Source organism: Cynocephalus volans, chromosome 1, assembly GCF_027409185.1.
Source record: "Cynocephalus volans isolate mCynVol1 chromosome 1, mCynVol1.pri, whole genome shotgun sequence".
NCBI lineage: Eukaryota > Metazoa > Chordata > Mammalia > Dermoptera > Cynocephalidae > Cynocephalus > Cynocephalus volans.
In genome coordinates, this window is record NC_084460.1 from 201738182 (window position 1) to 201760136 (window position 21955).

At 33.5% G+C, this 21955-nt stretch overlaps 1 protein-coding gene across 1 annotated transcript in view; it reads right to left on the reverse strand.

The window, feature by feature from the left end:
- DPP10 (dipeptidyl peptidase like 10) overlaps positions 1–21955 on the reverse strand; it is a 686000-nt gene that overhangs the window by 369798 nt on the left and 294247 nt on the right. The window contains exon 4 of the mRNA XM_063093496.1: positions 11606–11700. Coding sequence (XP_062949566.1) covers positions 11606–11700 — 95 coding nt within the window. The remainder of the gene's footprint in view (positions 1–11605; positions 11701–21955) is intronic.

Sequence of the window (21955 nt, forward strand, 5' to 3'; positions counted from 1 at the left end):
CAACAAGCAAACAGAAAGGACATTGTTGGGGGGGGGGAGGGAGAAGGGAGGGAGGTTTTGGTGATGGGGAGCAATAATCAGCTACAATGTATATCGACAAAATAAAATTTAAAAAAAAAATAAAAAAAATAAAAATAAAAATAAAAATATTGTATGGACAACTATATGTCCACATTAAAAAAAAATGAACTTGGACCTTCTTTCTCACATCGTATACAAAAATTAGCTCAAAATGAATCATAGAACTAAATGTAAAAATAAAAACTATAATACTCCTAGACAAAAAAGCAGAACCTTATCTAAATTAACAACAAAGTTCGTAAGACAAAAGCAAGAATAGATTTGACTCTATCAAAATTAAATTCTTTTGTGAATCAAAAGATACCATTTAGAAAGGGAAAGACAACATACCTGGGAGAACGTATTTGCAAATCATTTGTCTGACAAGGAACTTGAATTTGTAATATGTAAAGTACTTATGAAATTTTAAAATAAAAAGACAAAGAGCCCAATTAAAAAGTGGACAAAGCATTTTTGATGAGACTTTTTAAAAACTGATATTGCATGGTATCATCTTCTTTAAGAGCCACTCTGTTTTTAACAAAAATAAATGTTTGTTAACTAACGACATAAAGGAATTAATTTCTGGAAGGTAACTTACTAAAGACCAAATGATTCAAGAAAAAAAACAAAAAAAAGTGGGCAAAGGATTTGAACAGACATTTTGTCAAAGAAAATATACAAATGGTCAATAAGTCCATTAAAATATCCTCAATATCATTAGTAAAGTAAATTAAGGAAACACAAAGCATATCTACTAAGATGGTAGAAATCAAATAGACAAATATGAATAAGCATTGTAGAGCATGTGAAAAAACTGGGCTTCTCTTATACTATTGATAGAAAGGCAGATGCATGCAAGTACTTTGGAAAATAAATTTGCAATTCTTCAAAATGCTAAACATGGAGTTACCATATGATCCATAATCTATATGCCAAATGAAATGAAAACATGCATCTACACAAAACTTTCACACTAATGCTCATAGCAGCATTATTTATAATAGCCGAAAAGTGTAAACAACCTAAATGTCTATTAACTGATGAATGGATAAACAAAATGTGGTATATCTATGCAATGGAATATCATTCAGCAACTAAAAGGAATAAAACACCATTGCATGCTAAAATATGGATAAACCTTGAACACATTATGCTAAGTGAAAGAAACTAGTCACATACACACACACAAAAATAACTACACATTGTAGATTCCATTTATCTGTAATGTACAGAATAGGCAAATCCACAGAGACAGAAAGTAGATTAGCAGTTGCCTGGAGCAGCAGAGGAAGAGGTGGGGATAGAGAAGAGCTGCTAATGTATAAGTTATTGGGGCTGTTGAAAATATTCTAAAATTAGATAGTGATGATGGTTGCACAATTTTGTGAGCAAACTAAAAATACTGAACTATATACTTCTAGTGAGTGAAAATTATGGTAATTGGAATATATCTCAATAAAGGTGCTACACATGTACACACACACATATACACAGAGATATCTATCTATCCACCTGTCTATCATCAATCAAGAGAAAGGAGAGAGAAAGAGAAGTTAGGAAAAAAGAAAAAGAAAAAAAAGAAATTGATGAGCAGTATAATAAAGTCAGAATGAGTATCATTTTCATGCTCTAAATTCTAAGCAAACTTTAAATTCAGCCTGAGTTTCCTGTTACCCAAAAGCTAGAAAAAAATCAATTATGGGAGTTATTAGATACTTATATAATGTCAATTATTTAAAACATGGGTAGATTTTTTCTGAAATTAAGGTCTGAAACATTTTTTTTAACATCTAGTAAGCTCTAAATACATTTGAAGATGAAATAAAGTTTCTTCTTTGATTTACATAGATTTCTTGAAAATCAAAAAATTAATGTTTCAAAAAATAATAAAGATATGCTGTGAAGAATCAATAGTTTTTTCTCATCTTTGATCTTTACCAAAAATAAGTATTGTTTATTTTCAATAATCAGAGCACCTCCTTACTTGCTTGTGATCTGATGAGCTCACAACTTTAGTGCGTGGGGGGAAATACTCTTTTATTTTGCTTTATAAATTACATTTTTTGCAATTCAAGTTTTAGAATAGTTGATTAGATCTCCTTTTTCTCGTACTTTCTGTTACGGGCCACTCTGAATCAAATATATTTGGAAATGATACTATGTGAAGGAGAAAATAAATATGATTCACAAAATGTGCAGTAAATGTCTACTGTGTGCTATGCCATCATTATTCTAGGTACTAAGGACACAAAGCTGGCTAAAGCTTGGTTGGCCTCTTTAAAGAAAATTGTAAACTAGTGAGAAGTTTAATGAAAAATAAAGAATATAACTACATAATAAAAAGATAATAGAAACATAGATAATGAAAAGATGATCAAATTTGGCTTTGAATAAGTTTATATATTTCTAGATTTCTAAATCAATAATAACATCATAAAATATGTGAACCATCTATTTGACTATTTTTAAATTGAAGTTTTAATTTTAACATTTGAATCAAGGAATTTGACATTCTAAATATTGCTTGATAGATATTCCCACTTATTTACTAAATACAGCTTAATAGATATTTTCATCCAACCATACCCTTAAATCTAGTTTTCACCCAATTGACTGGGTGAGAACTAGGTTTGAGGATTCTCAGTCTCAGTGGCTAACTCCCCCATCCATTAAGTCACGCAACCAAAATCTCAGGAATTATCCTTGATACCTACTTCTAATCCCTGCTCCCAACCACCACCAGTCTCATTGTTACTATCTCTTTATTTTCCTTCTAATAATTAATCTTTCAAATCCTTTTACTTCTCTCAATCTCTACTGCCCCAAGTCCATTTTCTTATGATCTCAAGCCTAGGTCATCCAATAGTGTCTTTATTTTTCCTCTCTGGGATCCACAACTTTACATTTTAATTTATTCTCCAATTTCACCAGAGAGGACTTTGTTTTAAAAAGCAAATCTGATCATTTTTGAAAATCCAACACCATGCCCTGCATGATCTGGCCCCTACCTATTCCTCCAACTTCAACTATCTCGCCCTTCATCTTGCTGCTCCAGCCACACTGGCATCCTTCAGGGATTCCAGTTCTCCGTGTCTCATGCTTTTACTCTCCCTTCAAGCTCTACTCTTGCTTCTTAACTTCTTCTCACTCAACTTCATTTCATTAGAGAAGCTTCCTATGATTTCAAAATGATCAGGTCAATCTGTTAGAAATTCTAACATGAATGCACTTTACTTTTATTCTTATATTCTTATACTTCACTTTTATTGCATATCATAGATTGTAAATGTTTATATTTCTAATTATTTAATTAGTTCACACCTCCCTTAATAGGCCATGAGATCATATGGTAGTGACTCCTCTATTTTCTCACTATTATATCTTCAGCAGCTAGTTCAGTGTAAAGGATAAAATAGGCACACAAATAGGCACATAAAAATTACTGAGTGATCCAATCAAATAATTATAAGGAAAATAGCAATTTTTTTAACCCCTAGGGGATGATGGGTTGCATTTCTATGTTCTATATAACTTTATTAATATCACTTCCAGTCTTTTTTCAACCAGGCCTCTAAAAATCCCTCTATTGTACTGTTATATACATAAAATATGGACAGACATATACTTATAACAAGTAAACACTAAATAGAGTCTATTGGCAAAATGAGTTGGAAAATATTAAAAACAGAATCGCCCACTTAATGATGTTTAAAAACCTAGCAGACAGCGTTGATTCCTCTATTTCCAACAGGCTCAAAGTAATCAGTCCACAAAGGCCTACCCACGCAGTCTCCAAACAATCTTCCATTCACCTACTCTTCACATTCTCCATTAGTACCGTTTTAGGTCAAGCTCTGCACCTTCTCTCATCTGTACAGTTGCAGTAGCCAAAGTGGTCTCTCAGTTTCTACTTTAATATCCCCAGAACGTATTCCTCATGTAGGAGACAGAGTATTCTTTTGAAATATGACTCAAATACTGCCACTTTCCTCCTTCAAACTAAACCTATTGCTTGCAAAACAAAACATTGACCTGCAAAGCTCAACATAATCTTTCCCCTAGTTATCCCACTGAGTTCATCCTATAACATTCTCCACACCCTCTACTACGTATATATTTTCTGTTCTTGGAATGGATCTGTACCGTTCCCACCTTAGGTTCTTTCTGATTATTGTTCTTGCAACAGACAAAAATCTTCAATCTGACCTTGAAATGTTGCCCCCACAGTGGGCCTTTCCCAGGCACCTAATATTCCTTAGACCTCACCCAGTGTTATTTTCCTTCGAGGACTTCATACTAGCTGACACTTTCTTATACTTTTACTTGAGTATTTATTTATTGTTGGCCTAACAAACATACCTTGCTCACCATTGTATCCCTAGAACCTGGAATATTATCTGACGTATAGCAGGGGTCCAATAAACGGTTGGCAAATGAATTAAACTAATGAAGCATAATGAGTTATATCAACAATGATGCAGAAACATTATAAAGATATGGAGGCAGAAAAATCTCTACAAGTTTTTAAGAGAAGGAAAAACTTGAAAAGTAAACTAGATTATTTTAGCCTGATCTATCAGACGACAGGAAGGGAAGCATAGTGGTGGTTCATAACAGTAGATGCTATTTGGTCGTGGTGGGGTATGTGTGTGTGTGTGTGTGTGTGTGTGTGTGGCAGCCAGGATTGTTTCCATTCACATAGGCAGTATTTCCACAAGTTTTGGAAATATTTGGGTGCAAAGAATGATGACACAGGTGGTAGTCATTGAGACCTTTAAAATATGCGAAGAAAAAAATGTGACTTCAGCCAAGTTAATGTATTTCAACCACACTTAAGTTTTTTTCTCTTTTCCATTTATCACATAATTCTTTTTTTCCCAATTAGCTGGTAGTAAAACATATGGATAGATAGATCTATTTATAATGTAGATATCTATCTATAATGTGTGTTTATTCATACATATAAACATATGTATACTCAATTCATATTCATCTTTTCAAAAGATGTAAGTAAAAAATACAGAAATAGATATAGAAACTTCTTATGTATAAAATATTAAAGGATTGCAGTTCATTTTTACATGTGTTTAAAAAGGGATTTTAAATGGAATACTCAGGTATATTAAAAGCAACACTGGATTAGGAGTCAGGAAATTTTTATTCTAGTCTCAAGACTAAGCTAATTGTATTGGTCAAGCCTTTATCTCTCTGGGTCTCAGTTTCTTTTTTTTTTTTTTTTTGATTTTTTTTTTTAATACAGTATTTTCTTTATTTTTTTTTTAAATTTTATTTTGTCGATATACATTGTGGCTGATTATTGCTCCCCATCACCAAAACCTCCCTCCCTTCTCCCTCTCCCCCAACAATGTCCTTTCTGTTTGCTTGTCGTATCAACTTCAAGTAATTGTGGTTGTTATATCTTCTTCCCCCCCCTCCCCGGTTTTTGTGTGTGTGTGTGTGTGTGAATTTATATATTAATTTTTAGCTCCCACCAATAAGTGAGAACATGTGGTATTTCTCTTTCTGTGCCTGACTTGTTTCACTTAATATAATTCTCTCAAGGTCCATCCACGTTCTTGCAAATGGCAGTATTTCATTCGTTTTTATAGCTGAGTAGTATTCCATTGTGTAGATGTACCACATTTTCCGTATCCACTCATCTGATGATGGACATTTGGGCTGGTTCCAACTCTTGGCTATTGTAAAGAGTGCTGCGATAAACATTGGGGAACAGGTATACCTTCGACTTGATGATTTCCATTCCTCTGGGTATATTCCCAACAGTGGGATAGCTGGGTCGTATGGTAGATCTATCTGCAATGGTTTGAGGAACCTCCATACCATTTTCCATAGAGGCTGCACCATTTTGCAGTCCCACCAACAATGTATGAGAGTTCCTTTTTCTCTGCAGCCTCGCCAGCATTTATCGTTCATAGTCTTTTGGATTTTAGCCATCCTAACTGGGGTTAGATGGTATCTCAATGTGATTTTGATTTGCATTTCCCGGATGCTGAGTGATGTTGAGCATTTTTTCGTATGTCTGTTGGCCATTTGTATATCTTCCTTAGAGAAATGCCTACTTAGCTCTTTTGCCCATTTTTTAATTGGGTTGCTTGTTTTCTTCTTGTAAAGTTGTTTGAGTTCCTTATATATTCTGGATATTAATCCTTTGTCAGATGTATATTTTGCAAATATTGTCTCCCACTCTGTTGGTTGTCTTTTAACTCTGTGAATTGTTTCTTTTGCTGTGCAGAAGCTTTTTAGTTTGATATGATCCCATTTGTTTATTTTTCCTTTGGTTGCCCGTGCTTTTGGGGTTGTATTCATGAAGTCTGTGCCCAGTCCTATTTCCTGAAGTGTTTCTCCTATGTTTTCTTTAAGAAGTTTTATTGTTTCAGGGTGTATATTTAAATCCTTAATCCATTTTGAGTTGATTTTAGTATACGGTGAGAGGTATGGATCTAGTTTCATTCTCCTGCATATGGATATCCAGTTATCCCAGCACCATTTGCTGAAGAGGCAGTCTCTTCCCCAGTGAATAGGCTTGGTGCCTTTGTCAAAGATCAGATGGCAGTAAGTGTGTGGGTTGATTTCTGGATTCTCTATTCTATTCCATTGGTCAGTGTGTCTGTTTTTATGCCAGTACCATACTGTTTTGGTTATTATAGCTTTGTAGTATAGCTTAAAGTCAGGTAGTGTTATGCCTCCAGCTTTATTTTTTTTGCTGAGCATTGCTTTGGCTATGCGTGGTCTTTTATTGTTCCATATAAATGTCTGAATAGTTTTTTCCATTTCTGAGAAAAATGTCTCTGGAATTTTGATGGGGATTGCATTGAATTTGTATATCACTTTCTTTTTATTTAACCTGATTGGGAGTTTGCGAGAATGCTTTCCAGCTCTATAATGTGTTGTCATTACCATTTAACCTCTGCCAAAATTGAACTTCCTTAAATGCTTATATATGTTCCACGAGCAAACTAAAATACTAATTAATATATTTCCATTGTACTATTAAAGCATCTGCATCTTAGAGTACAGACAGGTTAAAGAAATTTTGCTAATGTATAGTTCTACATCAACAAAATTTCATGGACTGAATTATTTCTATATCCTCATCAAAAATCTTCAAAGATCCCTTGAAACTGTATTGTGTTTATTTAAATTCCACAATAGATTAATAGAAAAACTTGGGTGTTTTTTAAAATTTTTTTTAAGTTTTATTTTAAAAATTTTAAATTTTGTACTAGTATATGCATATGGTTTTTAATGTAATGGCCAGACATATATACATGATGTGAAATGATTAAATCAAGCAAATTAACAAATCCATCACCTTTCTTACCCATCATTTTTCATGGTGAGACATCTGAAATTTACTTTCAGCAATTTTGAAATATACAATATGTACATTATTATTAACTATGGCCACCATGCTGTGCAACAGACCTCAAAAACTTATTCTGTCTAACTAAAACTTTGTGCTCTTTGACCAACATTTTAAAAATTTTCTAATTGGCTCTCCAAAGTGGGAGATAGCCATATATAAAATTATCCAGAAGAGAAATGAAAGGCAAATGTTCAAGGTCATGTAACTAGAACCCTAAATTGTTCAAAATATACTAGCCTTAGACACAAGTCAGAGCTCTCTCAGGATGGCAAATTCCAAAACAATTGTAATCAATTAAAATAAATCTGAATGTCTGTTAGCTTCCAGCATCCTGTCTGACACATACCTTTGGCACCAAAGAAACTAAATGAAAATATCCAAAAAAGTAAATTCTGAGGTTGTAATTATTTTATTGCTCATATCGGTGAGGACATACAAGACAAGATTGAACCAAGTTCTTGTTAAGTAAGTGAAGTCTAAGTTTTTAAAAAGTGATATTTATGTCAGTGTTTTATTTCTAAACAAAGGAGACTTGTATATACATTATTTAGATAATTTTGTTTTCTGTCAAGCATGACTTACTCAAGAATATGCATTATAGCTAAATATAGCTATACATGTGGATTTATTAGTAACAACGAACACTACCAAGAATAAAAATGATTATAATATCTGACATACTTTGAACCCACAAATAATTTTGTTAGTAGAATCTGTTTCCTAGATCATTCACAATGGTGATTTAGGGTGAAACATAATATAGTCTGTTTTAGCCCCTTTTCATCTAAGGGGAAGTATGTAAATAAAGGTATACAACTAAAAGGTACTCCTCTCATGCTTGCAAACACATGGAGACAGCAAAGTATCTCTTCTCATACTTTAAATTAAATTTGTGCTAAGTAGACTATCAGGGTAAGGATCAGAACTTTTCTGTTCCATATTAGTGCACAAATTTTGTTTTTCTTTTTCTTTTTCTTTTTTTTTAATCTTAACAAGGTTTAAGCACATGGGGGTTGGACCCATATTTTTAACCCTTAATTTCAAAAGTGCTTTGATAGAGCAATTTATGGCTGCTAGTATTTTCTGCCAAGACCACTGGCAATATTCAAATTATTGTCAACAGAAAGAGAAGAGCTAATACTTATGGAACATCTTCCTCGTTATGTCATTGTGAATAAGCTTTTGTCTGAAATAGTTCTGGCTTTAAGAGATAACATTTCCAAACATTTAGAAATGATTAAGAGTAGTTTTGGGGCTAAATTACTTCTTTACCATCCTCTTATTCAAAAAGTTATATGCCCTTTAATTACCTCCTTCTCTAGAAATCTGCCTAGGTTCAATCTGAAAGAATGCCTTATGACAAACATTATTTTATTTCATGAAAATTATTTAGTTTTGTTTTCATTTTGATAGCCATGCCCAATACTGTTGCTACTCATAGAGTCTGTTAACCATAATTATATAACCAAAAGTACCTACTAGTTATATTTACAATGTGTTTAAGCTGGGAAATGACAATGTGATGTTAAATCATCTTTATTTTTAAAATAAATTGGCATGTTTTAGCATAATGTATCCTAGTAAACAACAGGCCATTTTGTAATTACATTGTTATCAATAACATGTTTACTTTTTCAATTGACTTGGTATACTTTTATGACAAAGTTTTGCTGGTGATCTGATCCAATTCATTATGATTGTAATTAAAATATTGATAATTGTTCAAAGCAGAACCTGCAGTATGAATAGAACTCTCATGCTCTGATAAGAGATTGTTTTTCAACAGAATGGCTTAGGAGAGAAAATAAATGCAGACTTTAGCATAAAGTGAGCTTTAAAACCACAACTGTATTTACCATGCTATCTTGGTGTCTGGAGAAAATGATTAAACAAGTTTCTCTGAAATCATAAGGAATCATGGTAATTTGTATTGTTGTTCTCAGTTTTGGATTAATTTGTTGCAAATATCTGCCACCCTCCACTCCCCTAACTCTCTGCCTCCATCAAATTCTGACAGGCTAGGATTTATAAATTGCTTAATTATCTGTGTTGTGACATAAATGTCTCTTGGGAACCTATAAATCTGAGAAGATCAGTAAATTAGAATATTTGCAAAATATGACTCTGTGATAATTTAGAGTCATGGCCTACATAGAAGACACTAGTAATAGACCTCAAAAGGATTTTAAAAAGATTAAATACACAAGTATAGGGATAAAACAGCACATAGAGATAATTAGCACATGGAGAAGACTACAATGAGATGACACAGGGGTTGTGTGTAGTATCGACAAAGAACTGGGATAATGGAATAATCAAAACATTTTGTATGCTTCTGTTTCTTCTTTGATGTGTTATGGAGGCTAAAAAACAATGAATAAATGCTGGGAAAAAAAAAAAAAACTATAATCAGTGATGAGGAGGAAAACCTTATTAACCTGTGTAAGGAAGTGATTGGTAAGGAACAGTCACTTAACAGAATATTCATGTACAGAGTGTCTATACCTAACCTGAATGCTTGGCTACTGGAGGCCTACAATAATAATAATAAATGTAGGGCTGGCCGGTTGGTTCAGTTGGTTAGAGCACAGCCTTGTAACACAAAGGTCACGGGTTTGGATCCCTGTACTGGCCAGCCACGAAAAAAATACATAAATAAATAATAATAATAATAAATGTTACTTTATGATAAAGGAAACTACAAATGAGAATGTATTTAATTTTGTTCCCCAATCGAATTTGATGGAAAATCATTCACACTGACTTTAATCAGAACATCATTAGTATACCCTCTCATCATTACCAATTCCTGCCTTCTGCCCCCTGTCCTATTTTCCTACTAAGGGCTTCTTTCCCACTGATGACAATATCTCTCAATGATTCCCTAGTCCTTTCTCTAGTATTCCTGAGGACAATCCAAAGAAGAAATAATAGATTCTTCTCTATAGTATTATCTCCCCAAAGAAAATCCATGTTCTTAAAAAGTGAGCAATTTGTGACATCCCACAGTTACATAAAGTGTGGTATATATAGTAACAGTTCCTTGAATACCTGTAAATTAACTGATTAGTTTAAAGACGAAAATGCCTTTATTTTTTGCTAATAAATGACCTAATTATTAATGTACATAAGATGGTTGGTTAAATTTAGCCTAACATATACATATATAATCACTTCATGATTTCAATGACTACTTTTTGGTACACAAAAATACTAAACAACAGAAGGTTCCTAGTTATCTCTTCCACCTGGCCATTCTATAATGAATATGAAAATTAAATGTTTATTTCAAATGTACAAGGAGGAATAAGTAAAAAATGTAGCCAATGATTTTGCTAATTGTTTTATTTTGTGGAAAAAGCCTTCTGAGGCCTTGTACTATGTTTTGTGTGAATCATATGAAGTCATCTAATATGCAATATATTGAAACTTTAAATACATAAAACAGTAAATAACTGTGCACTATTTTTCAGTGGTGTTTGGTAGCTAGATTTTGAATGCTTGCAATAGTTAATTCATTATCACTTACTCAGTAGGTAATCATAGCTAAGTCTCCTAACCTGAAGGGGACTAGATTTACCAGAAAGACAAAGGCAACATTCTTTTATAAGAGCAATATAAATACATTCAGTCACTAAACATTGTTGGCTAAGCAGTGATTCAGAAGGATGACAATGGTACTGACAAAATCCTAAGTTCTAAAAATAAAGCACATCAACCCCAGCAGAAGGCCAGGTTTAGAAAGCCTTCACTCTGTCTGATTCAGAAAACACCAGAACTAGAAAGAAGTGAAGAAGAATAAAAAGTAAAGGGGTAATAAAAGTTAGTGACAACTGGAGCTAGGCTAACCATTTTTATTTTTTTTTTAATCTTGGTATATGTTTAACTGATCTTGCACAGAAAATATCTGGAAAAAAATTATTTTTCTGGAAATATTTACTCACTAAAAAGGGCAAGTGGAGAAGATGAAGCAGGCTATCTATCACAGGAGTATTTTCTAGCAATAGATGTATTGATTCTAATGATATCCCAGCCCTAACATTTTACCTGAAATGCTCGCAAGTGCTGAAGCTAAAGATTAGAACATTATATACACCTAGAGAGCATTCTAAACAGTACTAAAAGGCATAGAGTAATTAATTATTCATTACTTACAAAAGTTGTGTTTTCCAATAATAATGTGGTAGCATTTGTTTCTATATTCAGTTTAATGACATGTCCATTCTCGCTTTTATACACCACATCTGTATCTGCAACAACAAAGACATTAACAATTGACAAATACATTGACTAGGTGATATAACAACTGTGGGGGAGAAAATGTGCATAATAAACAGATACATGAGAACAATCATTGTTAGCTTCAATAACCGGAGCATATTTCTGTACTTGGCTCACATTAATTCTCTTGAAATATCAGGAAGCCTACCTGTGTAACACATGGTCTCGTGCAATGAACAGACGATTAGTAAGAAGGTCACTCAGATTCACAATTTAACAAATGGAAGTTAATTATAATATGGGCAATCCACTGCCCATCCGAGACGAGAAAGGAGTCACAAAGAGAAGCTCCTCCAGTCTCTAAAGTAAGCTATTACTGATGAGTAATCGAGTTTTCTAACTTGCAAGGGCTGCCAATTTACTATAACAACACAGTTCTAAGTCTACTCATATCGAACCACCCTCATACAGACATATTCATGAGTCCAGTTCTGCTATCAGCACTTAATTCCTATTCAACCTCTTGGAGCTGAAAATTGCATCTCTGGTATTTTATCTGACTTTTATGATGACAGATCAAAATCTCTTAGGCTGTTATCAAACCATCAAATCTACTTTGTTAACTCTAGGAGAACGATATCTTTATTTCAAATAATTTAATTGCTTGTGGATAGTTGACTTTACATATTTTTAATTTAAATGTGGCCACATTTGTTAGGAAATTAAATCATCTATGAATACCTCAGACAGAAAATATTAACTTGAGAGAAAACTGACAGAGAGGATACGAGGATAACCTTGAGTTAAAAAGATGTGTCTGTATGTGTGTGTGTATGCATGTGTATAACTAGGTAAAAGGAAAGATAGCCAAGTAAAAGTAGTTGTCAATACTTTCATCTTTTTTAATGACAATCTCCATTCCAATTTTACCCAATTCTAACCTTTCTGGTGGTGTTACATACACCTCCATAACCTCCTGCCCATTCGTGGAAGAGACTGTTAAAGGAGATTGGGCCCACTCCTTATAGTGAATAAGTTTATATAAATTACAATATCTCAGAACTTGAATATCTTCACCTGCACATGGGGAAAATAAGCATTGTGTGGTGGGTTATGAAGATCAAATTCAATGACACGCGTGAAGGTGTCTGACACCTTTCTAAGAGAAAGATTTTCTGACCCCTTCTCTAGTTAATTCAGTATTATAAATAAATAGTAGCACCTAGAATGAGGAGGGATCAATACTAGAAAAAATGAAGGTTCATTTTTCTTCAGTGTTTTATTCAAAAATCTGAGTTCAATATGACCCTCCTTACTAGAGTCAAGGATGGCACAAAGGGCTAATAGTTCTTCCAGATCTTAATCACATGGGTGAGTGACAAGTTGGAACTGTGACATACATTGGAACTGTGACCTGGGAGACAGGGAAAGACAAATAGTATTTTAAGAAGGGAGGAAAGAAATAAAGAAGGGATTCCACCATCACTCATTGAGGCTGACTGTATGGACTGAAAGACAGTCTTACGTGATCATAAGGCTTCTATCACCTTCTGAACTTCTGTCATCAGATATAAATAAATCACATTCTTTTTTACCATTATTTTTTACCTGTTGTCCTTTCTAGTAATGCAGAACAAATATCAGGTTTACACAACAATAAATTTTTTAAAATTTATATTTCTGCTCCCTTTTCTTTTCTCTTCCCTTTTATTTTCATCCCATAATTATGATCCCAGCTCAACAGCAACAACGATCATCCGTAAATACTCATTTGGTCTTGCCAGCTGATTTGATCTCCAGTCTTGCTGCTCTCAATTAATGCTTATTCAAATCAATAATCAAACTCCAACCTTGGGTTCTAACTCTCATTCATTCTCTGGGATTTTTCTTGATATTGTCAATTCTGGGCCACTTCTTGATTTTCATGAACATACCACCATAGTTTAGCAAGAAGAGCCAAACAGCATACCCTAACAAAATCATCCTTATAATATTTTCTCAGTAATTTAAGAGAAAATTGATTTCCCCTTTTGCATTGCACCATGGAGATAGATATACCAAAAAGCCATAAAATAAGTGATTCTTCTCCCAAGAGGCAAACATACTGCATAACCCTAAATAGGGATATAAGCAGTTTTAATCTGAATGGTGGTTCCTGGTCATTGTTAGAGAGAAAATAACTCATGACCCCATAGTGTCTCATAGAAAGAGAAAACCCTGAGGAAATGATGGGTTGTTACTATGGGTGGAGGAAAGAAAATTAGTCATAATATCACTTAGTACCAAAGTAGAAGGAAGTAAGCTTGTTTGAGAAGATAAAGACTACACTTAGTATTGATTTTTTAAAAGTCAATTTTGTTCAATAATTATTTGGGCTTTAGAAAAATCTACAGAGATTTTAGACTTATAAATACCTTTGGATCTGTACTACTGAAAATTTTACTATTAGACTTTCAATGTTGTATTAGCAGGAGATTTTTTTTTTTTTTTTTAAATTCAAGGGTAAGTCTCTAGCTTAATATTTAATAGTTTTTTCATAAATTATTTTAAAAGCATCTAATAGCTGCCTTTATTAATTCTCTTTAATTTTTTTCTGTTTTTTACACTCTGATCTTCTGGGTCTCATAATTACCCTACCGTACTGTTTGATCTATAATCAACGGTGGAATCTCCCAGTTTTAAAACTCCTGCTACTAGAATAATAAATTACAGTCTGGAACTATATTTCTAAACTGTCTACCTCAAATTTTGTTTAACATTAAGTAATAAAATGTGAGTGAATCAGATCAATGAATAAAGTGCATTAGCACAGGAAGATGAAGGTAGGTGGACTTGAAGCATTCTTAAAACACAGCATTATGTACGTCTATGCAGTACTTTGATTAAATAATCGTTTCTTCTTTTCAGCTCATTGACAGCTCAGAGCCAATTATCCTGAACACATATTCAACTCAGTCAGTTTAAAAATGAAAAGGTATGACAGGATAGTCACCGTCTAGCCTACGTATCCGAGAAACAAGAATGTATTTTCAGTCTACAGTACCCTTAAATAATCATTACTGTCATTTCTGTCCAATTTTTTTCCCCGTAATTTAGCTAACGAAAGGAAAAACATAGCCTTTGTGCCTTATCCACAGTCTCACTTTCCACGGCTTCAGTTACCCGTGGTCAACTGCGGACCAAAAATATTAAATAAAAATTCTGGAAATAAACAATTAATAAGTTTTAAATTGCACACTGTTCTAAGTACCATGAGGAAATCCCACACTGCCCTGCTCCGGCCTGCCTGGGACACAAGTCATCCCTTCATCCAGCGTATTCATGCTCTATGCTACCTGCCCATGAGTCACTTAGTAGCTGTCCTGGTTCTATCAGATCCACTGTCACTGTATCGCAGTGCCTATGTTTAGGGACCCTTATTTTACTTCATAATAGCCCCAAAGCACAGAGTAGTGATCCCGCTATATTGTTATAATTGTTCTATTTTATTATTATTTATTGTTGTTAATGTCTTACTGTGCCTAATTTATAAATTAAACTTTATCATAGGTATGTGGGTATAGGAAAAAACAGAGTATATATAGACTTTTGGGTACTATCCAAGCTTTCAGGCATCTCCTAGGGATCTTGGAATGTATCCCCTGGGAAAGAGAAGGCTATTGTGTAAGCTTAGTGTAAGATCTTTCAGGTAAATGCAGCCTTATATTTTATACCTCTTCCCCACAGAGTAGATAGTCAAGAATTCCACATTGTAGTTTAGTTCTCAATGCAATATGGACGTTAAGACCTGAGAACTCTGCATCCACCTTAACTATCAGGATGAAGATCTAAGGCAGCCTCTATCCACATGATTTTACTATTTGTTCTAGAAAATTCTTGTCCGTAAAGATAAGGCTGTATATCAGTACAAAAATCTTCATTTTTTTCCCCAGGAACTTGCTGAAAATTAATTTATCAAAGACATAGCTCCTAAAACTGGACAAATTGCTCAATTACCAAACAACTTACTTCCAGATACTTGCCTCTTTGTGACCACCAGACCTAAATTATTACATCATGAAATGTGCCCAACCAGATCCTCCCATTGAAAGAACTATCTTAACCATTCAAACCCAGATCCCAAGCCCTATAAATATCTCCTCATAATTACCACTTCTGGATGCCGTGTCTCTTCCAAAACGTTCTCTTCCTTGACTACAATAGGTAATAAACTCAACTTTGCTTAACAGGTTATTTGGGAGTCTTCTGGGAAGTAAACAGTTGCCCAAATTCACCTTCCAGGTATATCAACATAAAAGTAACCTTACTAGTTTTCGTTGGTGGAATTATTGATAATATAAGTACACATTTAATATTGACCCAATAATTTGCTTTTGATGCCTTAAAATTAAATCTATCCATCTATCTATGTATATCATCTATCCGTTTACAGAGAAAGAGTTTTAAAAAGTGGAAAACATCTTGGCAAATCAGTTGTCTGAGAAATTTTAATCCAAACATGATCTTCATTTAAAACAATCTATTTTTGATATATCTAAAATCAAAATTCTATAGCATCTCATGGTTTTAAAGAAACTACACACTCAAACAGGAACTGAGAAATTAAAAATAAAAACTGGAAAAAATAATGAAACGATTGTAATAAAAAATGCTCAAATAAATTTAGGATTTATTAAATATCAAGTAAATATTTTATTCTTTAATTAAACATGTCAATAGTAAGTTAAGAATACTGAGCTACTCATAATTGAAACATAGCTGGTCTCTTATTCAACTCTCCTAAAATACTGCTCCCAACAATGTAAAATTTGCCTTGCTTTTTAAAGAGCCTCAGACTCCATATACAAGGGTACTTCCAAAAGTTCATAGAAAGATTTGTATTATCTTTTAAATTTTGTTTTTACACAAACTATGTGAAGTACCTTCATATTTACCGGAGACAATTAAGGACATAAAATTGGCTTCACTGTCCTTTTTCTCCACCTCAAAATTTCTTTCCATGCACATTCATCTTTTGCCCTGGACAGTTAAGAGGAGGTGATCTTTCTCCTTTGCAAAGAAAAGCTCTGTTTTGTAACCAAATCAATGTACTCTGAGCTCTTAAATATCTTTGATTTCTGCTTCCTCTTGCCACTACTGTACTTTTCATGGTGAATATCGTTTTTATATTAAAATGGCTAATAATAATAAGCTTGTTCTTTCAGGAATCTTGCTCTGTCCCTGGCTTTTTCCACTTCACAATAAGCCTCGATCAACCTTTTGTATAAGATGCTTCTGCCTTACTCTGTGTGTCCTCCATCCATGCTGTTCTCCATTTCTTCTTGCAGTGCAGCTGCAGTCCTCACTTTCTTGAAATTGCAAACTTCCAGCATCATCCCTCACCTGCAATAATCAAATCCAGTGTGCTCTTCCCCCACGTTTAATCTACACCTCATGTGACTTTGCAGCATGTGACAGTGATGAACAAAATAATTTTGAAATCCTCTTTTCCAGACTTTGGGCCACTACCATGCTCTCATATTCTTTCTTTAAAAATTTCTATATGTTCTATTCTCCCAATCGCTATCTATACAAAGGTATCCTTCAAAGCTTAGCTCTGGGCTTTATTTATTTGTTTGTTTGTTTGTTTATTTATTTATGTATTTATGTATGTATGTATGTATTTATTTATTTCCAACAGCCTCTCAGAGTGATCCTTTCTACTCACTATATACCCCTTTCCTTCCTATATTGATTCTTAAACTTTCCACTCAAATCCTGACCTTTCCCTTATGCCAGTCCCATATTTCCAGTTCTATGCTACATCACATAGATATCTTGTGGGGCAGACTGAAATTAAACTCATATTTTTGCCTATACCCTCCCTCCCAATTCCATGTACATATACACCGTCATGCTCATCATATCATCTATATCTCTTTAAAGCCTATTTTAATATTGTTCCTTATAACCTCTTACCTGAATGACTATTAGTTTTTAAACTGTTTTCTGTGCCTCTAATTATCCATCACATGGCTCAGTACATTCTCATATGCTCCAAAGAGACCTATGGCTCCTTAATAATAAAGTTTAAAATTCAGTATACAGTTCTATATTTATCGCCTACAGACACCCTAAAAAATAGTCCATATCTGATGTTTTCATTTCTCCACATATCTTATACTTCACTCCCACTCAGATTTGCCTATGATGTACACTAACAAATGCCCAGGATCCTATCCAAACTTAGCATCTTTTTAAAAACATTTAGTTTCCAAAACCTTTAAAGTCCTTACCCAATATCTCTCTCTTCTGAACTCCTATACCAGATGTCAGTCAGATAATACTTAATCATATGATTGTTTTCAACATTTCTTACCATCTATTTTTATTTACTTCTGATGTGTTTGTTTTGGATTTTCAATTACTTCATAAACTCAGAAAGGAGATTATTTCTCATTCCTTTGAGAACTGAAACCATCTACACCCCCACATGTTACTGTCCACATTAACATGAGTTTACTATTCAACTGTCTATATTAATGTGACTTTAATATTTCAGGAAGTTCTTGCCAGGAAGATAAAGCTGCAAATAACTTTTTTTTCCCCAGAAACTTTCTGAAAACCCATTTGCTTGAAAAATAGACTGTTTGACTAGTTCTCAATAGAATAAATATATTTTTCTTAGAACACTGCTCCGTTCAACCAAATGATTGTTTACTATTCAAGAGCCTCTTCAAAACCCTCACCTCTCTGAATTCACCAGTTGTAAACTCTTACATCATAAATCCTGTAAGATGCCACTTCAACCCCAATGCCAATCAACCCTGTCAAATTAGATCACAAGAAACCTCATAAGGATTCCACCTTTGCCCTTTCCTTTTCATATGCTGCTAATTTTCTGTTACAACAGCGATCTCCTTTACAAAAGTAAGCAGTAAACTCAGTTGTGCTTTATCATGCTCGACAGGTTGTTTTGTTGGTATTTTTGTGGAGCCAGCCTTCAACAGTTTGTAACTTCTATAGTGTATTACATAATGTAGCACCTATCCCATTGAAGGATATCAATGAATATTTTTGTTTCCTATAAGATTATGAATTTTGATTACTTTTATATATATATAAGTCAGGCTCCTCTGAGGCGTCTTCTCAACTAGCCCTCAACCTTAGCCTGACACTAGCAAGAATCCTGCTAGGTCCGTTTAGTAAGAATCCCCCCATCCTCGACATCTGATTAAATTTCTCATTCTCACCCTTGAAATCTAAGTCTTTAGCTTGTTTTTAGCAAGAATTGTGTTAGGCCAGTTTGGCAAGACTCCCTCTACACTTGATAACTCCTATTAGTAGTTTTCCATTCATTGACCCCTTACTTTGCACACTGGCTGTAAATCCCCAGCTGTCTTTGCTGTGTTTGGAGTTAAGTCTCCTGTTGCAAAAGTTTTGAATAAAGAATTAATTACTTCTCTAGTAAGTGTGTCAGAATACTTTTTCTTTAATACTACCTTGTAAATATAAACTCAGGTAGCTTAACGTTTTAGCATTAAATTTAAATATATATATATATATATATATGAACATATATATTTATGTTTGTACATATATAAACACATATGTATTGAACTTAGTATACTAGACTGGGGGTCCACAAATTATGATAGTCTTGAGCCAAATCTGGCTCGCCAATGCCTGTTTTTATAATTAAAGAATACAACTATGCTTGTTAATTTACATATTGTTGACGGCTGCTTTTGCACTACAATGGCAGAGTTGTGTAGTTCAACAGAGACCATATGGCTGACAATGCCTAAAATAGGTACTCTCTGGTCCTTTAAAGAAAAAGTTTGCTGGAATATGTGTTAAACCATTAATTGTGTGCCTCATTCAAAGAACATGTTTTTTACTCACTGTGTTTGTAAATGTTAATTCAGTTGCTGATCCCCACGATGTCACTGAAAGAATGTTCTTTTGGATTTCCAAAATAATTATATGCTCTAAAGTGTTTTTTTGTTTTTTTCAACATGATATGAGAAATATATTTGTCTTAATATGATTCAAACTCCTGGTAAAAGGATAAAGTTAGGTATGCAAAATAAAAGCACTTTCCTAAAAAGTAACCAAAATAAAGGTAGTCTTTTTTTAAAAGTCATCATAATTGTAAGTAATCATCATTAATTCATATGGAAGTGTCAGTCCTATGAATGGCACTTCCTGTGATAAAGAGCCCTTTCCAGAATAGATAATGGAGCAATTGATAGCCTCTCAACTAAATGATGTTTTTGTGATTTGTAGCTAAAATGTGAATAGCAGCAATTTCCACATGATCATTTCAGTCTTCAGACTATTAAAAAAAAATCACATAAAGGGAAAATAAAATACCTCCCTAGAATTTCAAATGTTTCTTCCAACAAGAAGGGCTTTTTGCATAACAGTAGCATAAGTACTGGTTCTTAACTTTCTTCAGTTAAATCTTACCAAAAGCTTTCTTAACTTCAGATTCAAATTCCCAACAATTTGCTTTAGTGTCCAGTCTATTGAAATCAGCAAGCAAAGGGAAGATGTGAGCAGATCCCTGCCTTCTCTTCACGGGGCATCTCATATAAAATGAACATAAAGGTTGGTTGTGTTTCCACAATCCTAAAGGTCTAGATATGTGCACTGCAGTGACACCTGCAGAGAACAAAGCTTATCTTAAAATAACATCTAAACTGCAAAATGTAGAGAAAAAAACTAAGAAGCTAGGCAAATACCTAAATCACTCCTCTCTCCTCTATTTTGTTTTTGTTCTTGTCAGCCACTATCTCTTCACCATTTTTATTTTCTCAATTTGAGGATTAAACTGAGCTGTTCTCAATCTCTAAATGTGGTTTAGAAGAATGGGTAGGTCACCAGCAGTCCTACACAAGATGAGAGCTTTTGTATTTTGGGGTTCTACTTCAGTAATTCACCTGACTGCATGTGCAGGTACCACTGGGCCCTCACTACGTTGCCCTGTGGTGATGTGTCTGTTGCTCTGAATTATAAACACTTTCTGTCTCTTATCCAAAGACCTCATGTTTATACACATGCACACACTTTGGCCAGCTAACTTGTTAGTATGCAAGTAGGGTGAAATCTCAGACCCTTCACAGTTACTCACTTAAAAGATATCTTCCCTTAATTCCAAACATCTCCCCTTTTTCTTCCAAGGTTTTAATTTTAATTTCCATGCCACTAATAAAATGGCCTAAAGTTACATAATGATATTTCTTTAGCTTAATAATAATCAAATAATTGTTTATCAAACATGTAATTAGAAACTCAAAATGAACTCTACACATCGAATTTGTGCTTCGAGCCTGCAACATGGACCGTCATTTAAAGCTCTGAATTCCACTATTTAAATATATATTAGTACAGCCTTAACCATCCATCACTTAGCTATTTTGATATCCTTGTTGGCTCCTTCGTGACCAGTTCATGAACTTCAGTCAATTTCCATTGACTGTTGACATTGTCTCATTGATAAACATGTTCACTTTCCAATATCTTTGATAAGGCCACGTCTTCTTATCAAGATGCAATGTCTTCCCATTGGTCTTTCAGTCAAATCGACAGATGAATGCATTACTGGTGCCAGCTAATCTTAAGAGGGTTTTCTTAGCCTATGGAAATGTTTTTCTAGTCATACTTAATATCATCATATCCAAAATGACAAAAGAAAAAACAATAGGGTCTAACACAATAATTTTTCACTTCTTTTTTGATTTTAAAGTAATATATATATTCATTGTAAAAAATTTGTATAATGCAAACATATTAAGGAAAAATAAGTGAAAAATTTAATGGGTTCCCTTACAAAACACACAATTGCGATCATAATGTATATCAAGGTTTGTATTTTATTTTATTTTATTATAATTATTTGCACTGCATTTAATTTTCTTAAAATTATAATATTAGGCATTATACCTTGTCATTAAAAATTCTCCAATGGCTATTTCAAATGCCAAACACTCTCAAATTAACATTATAGAAAGAAAAATAAATTGAAACATTATAGTTGGAAATAACAGAATAGTAAAGTAGCAATATTTAAAATACAGAAAATAAGGAAATGTAGATGTTATAGTACTGAACATAATTTCACAAAGTAACTCTGAAGAATTTTGTTGTCTGACAAATGAATTCATACATCTAAACAGCAGATGCTGTTGTTCAGATGCATAATGGCATACCTTTATCAATTTCTGTATATTTCAATTAAATCCCTAGGGAGTAGAATTGATCACTGCACTCCAACAAGTATATAATTAAACCATAAGGTAT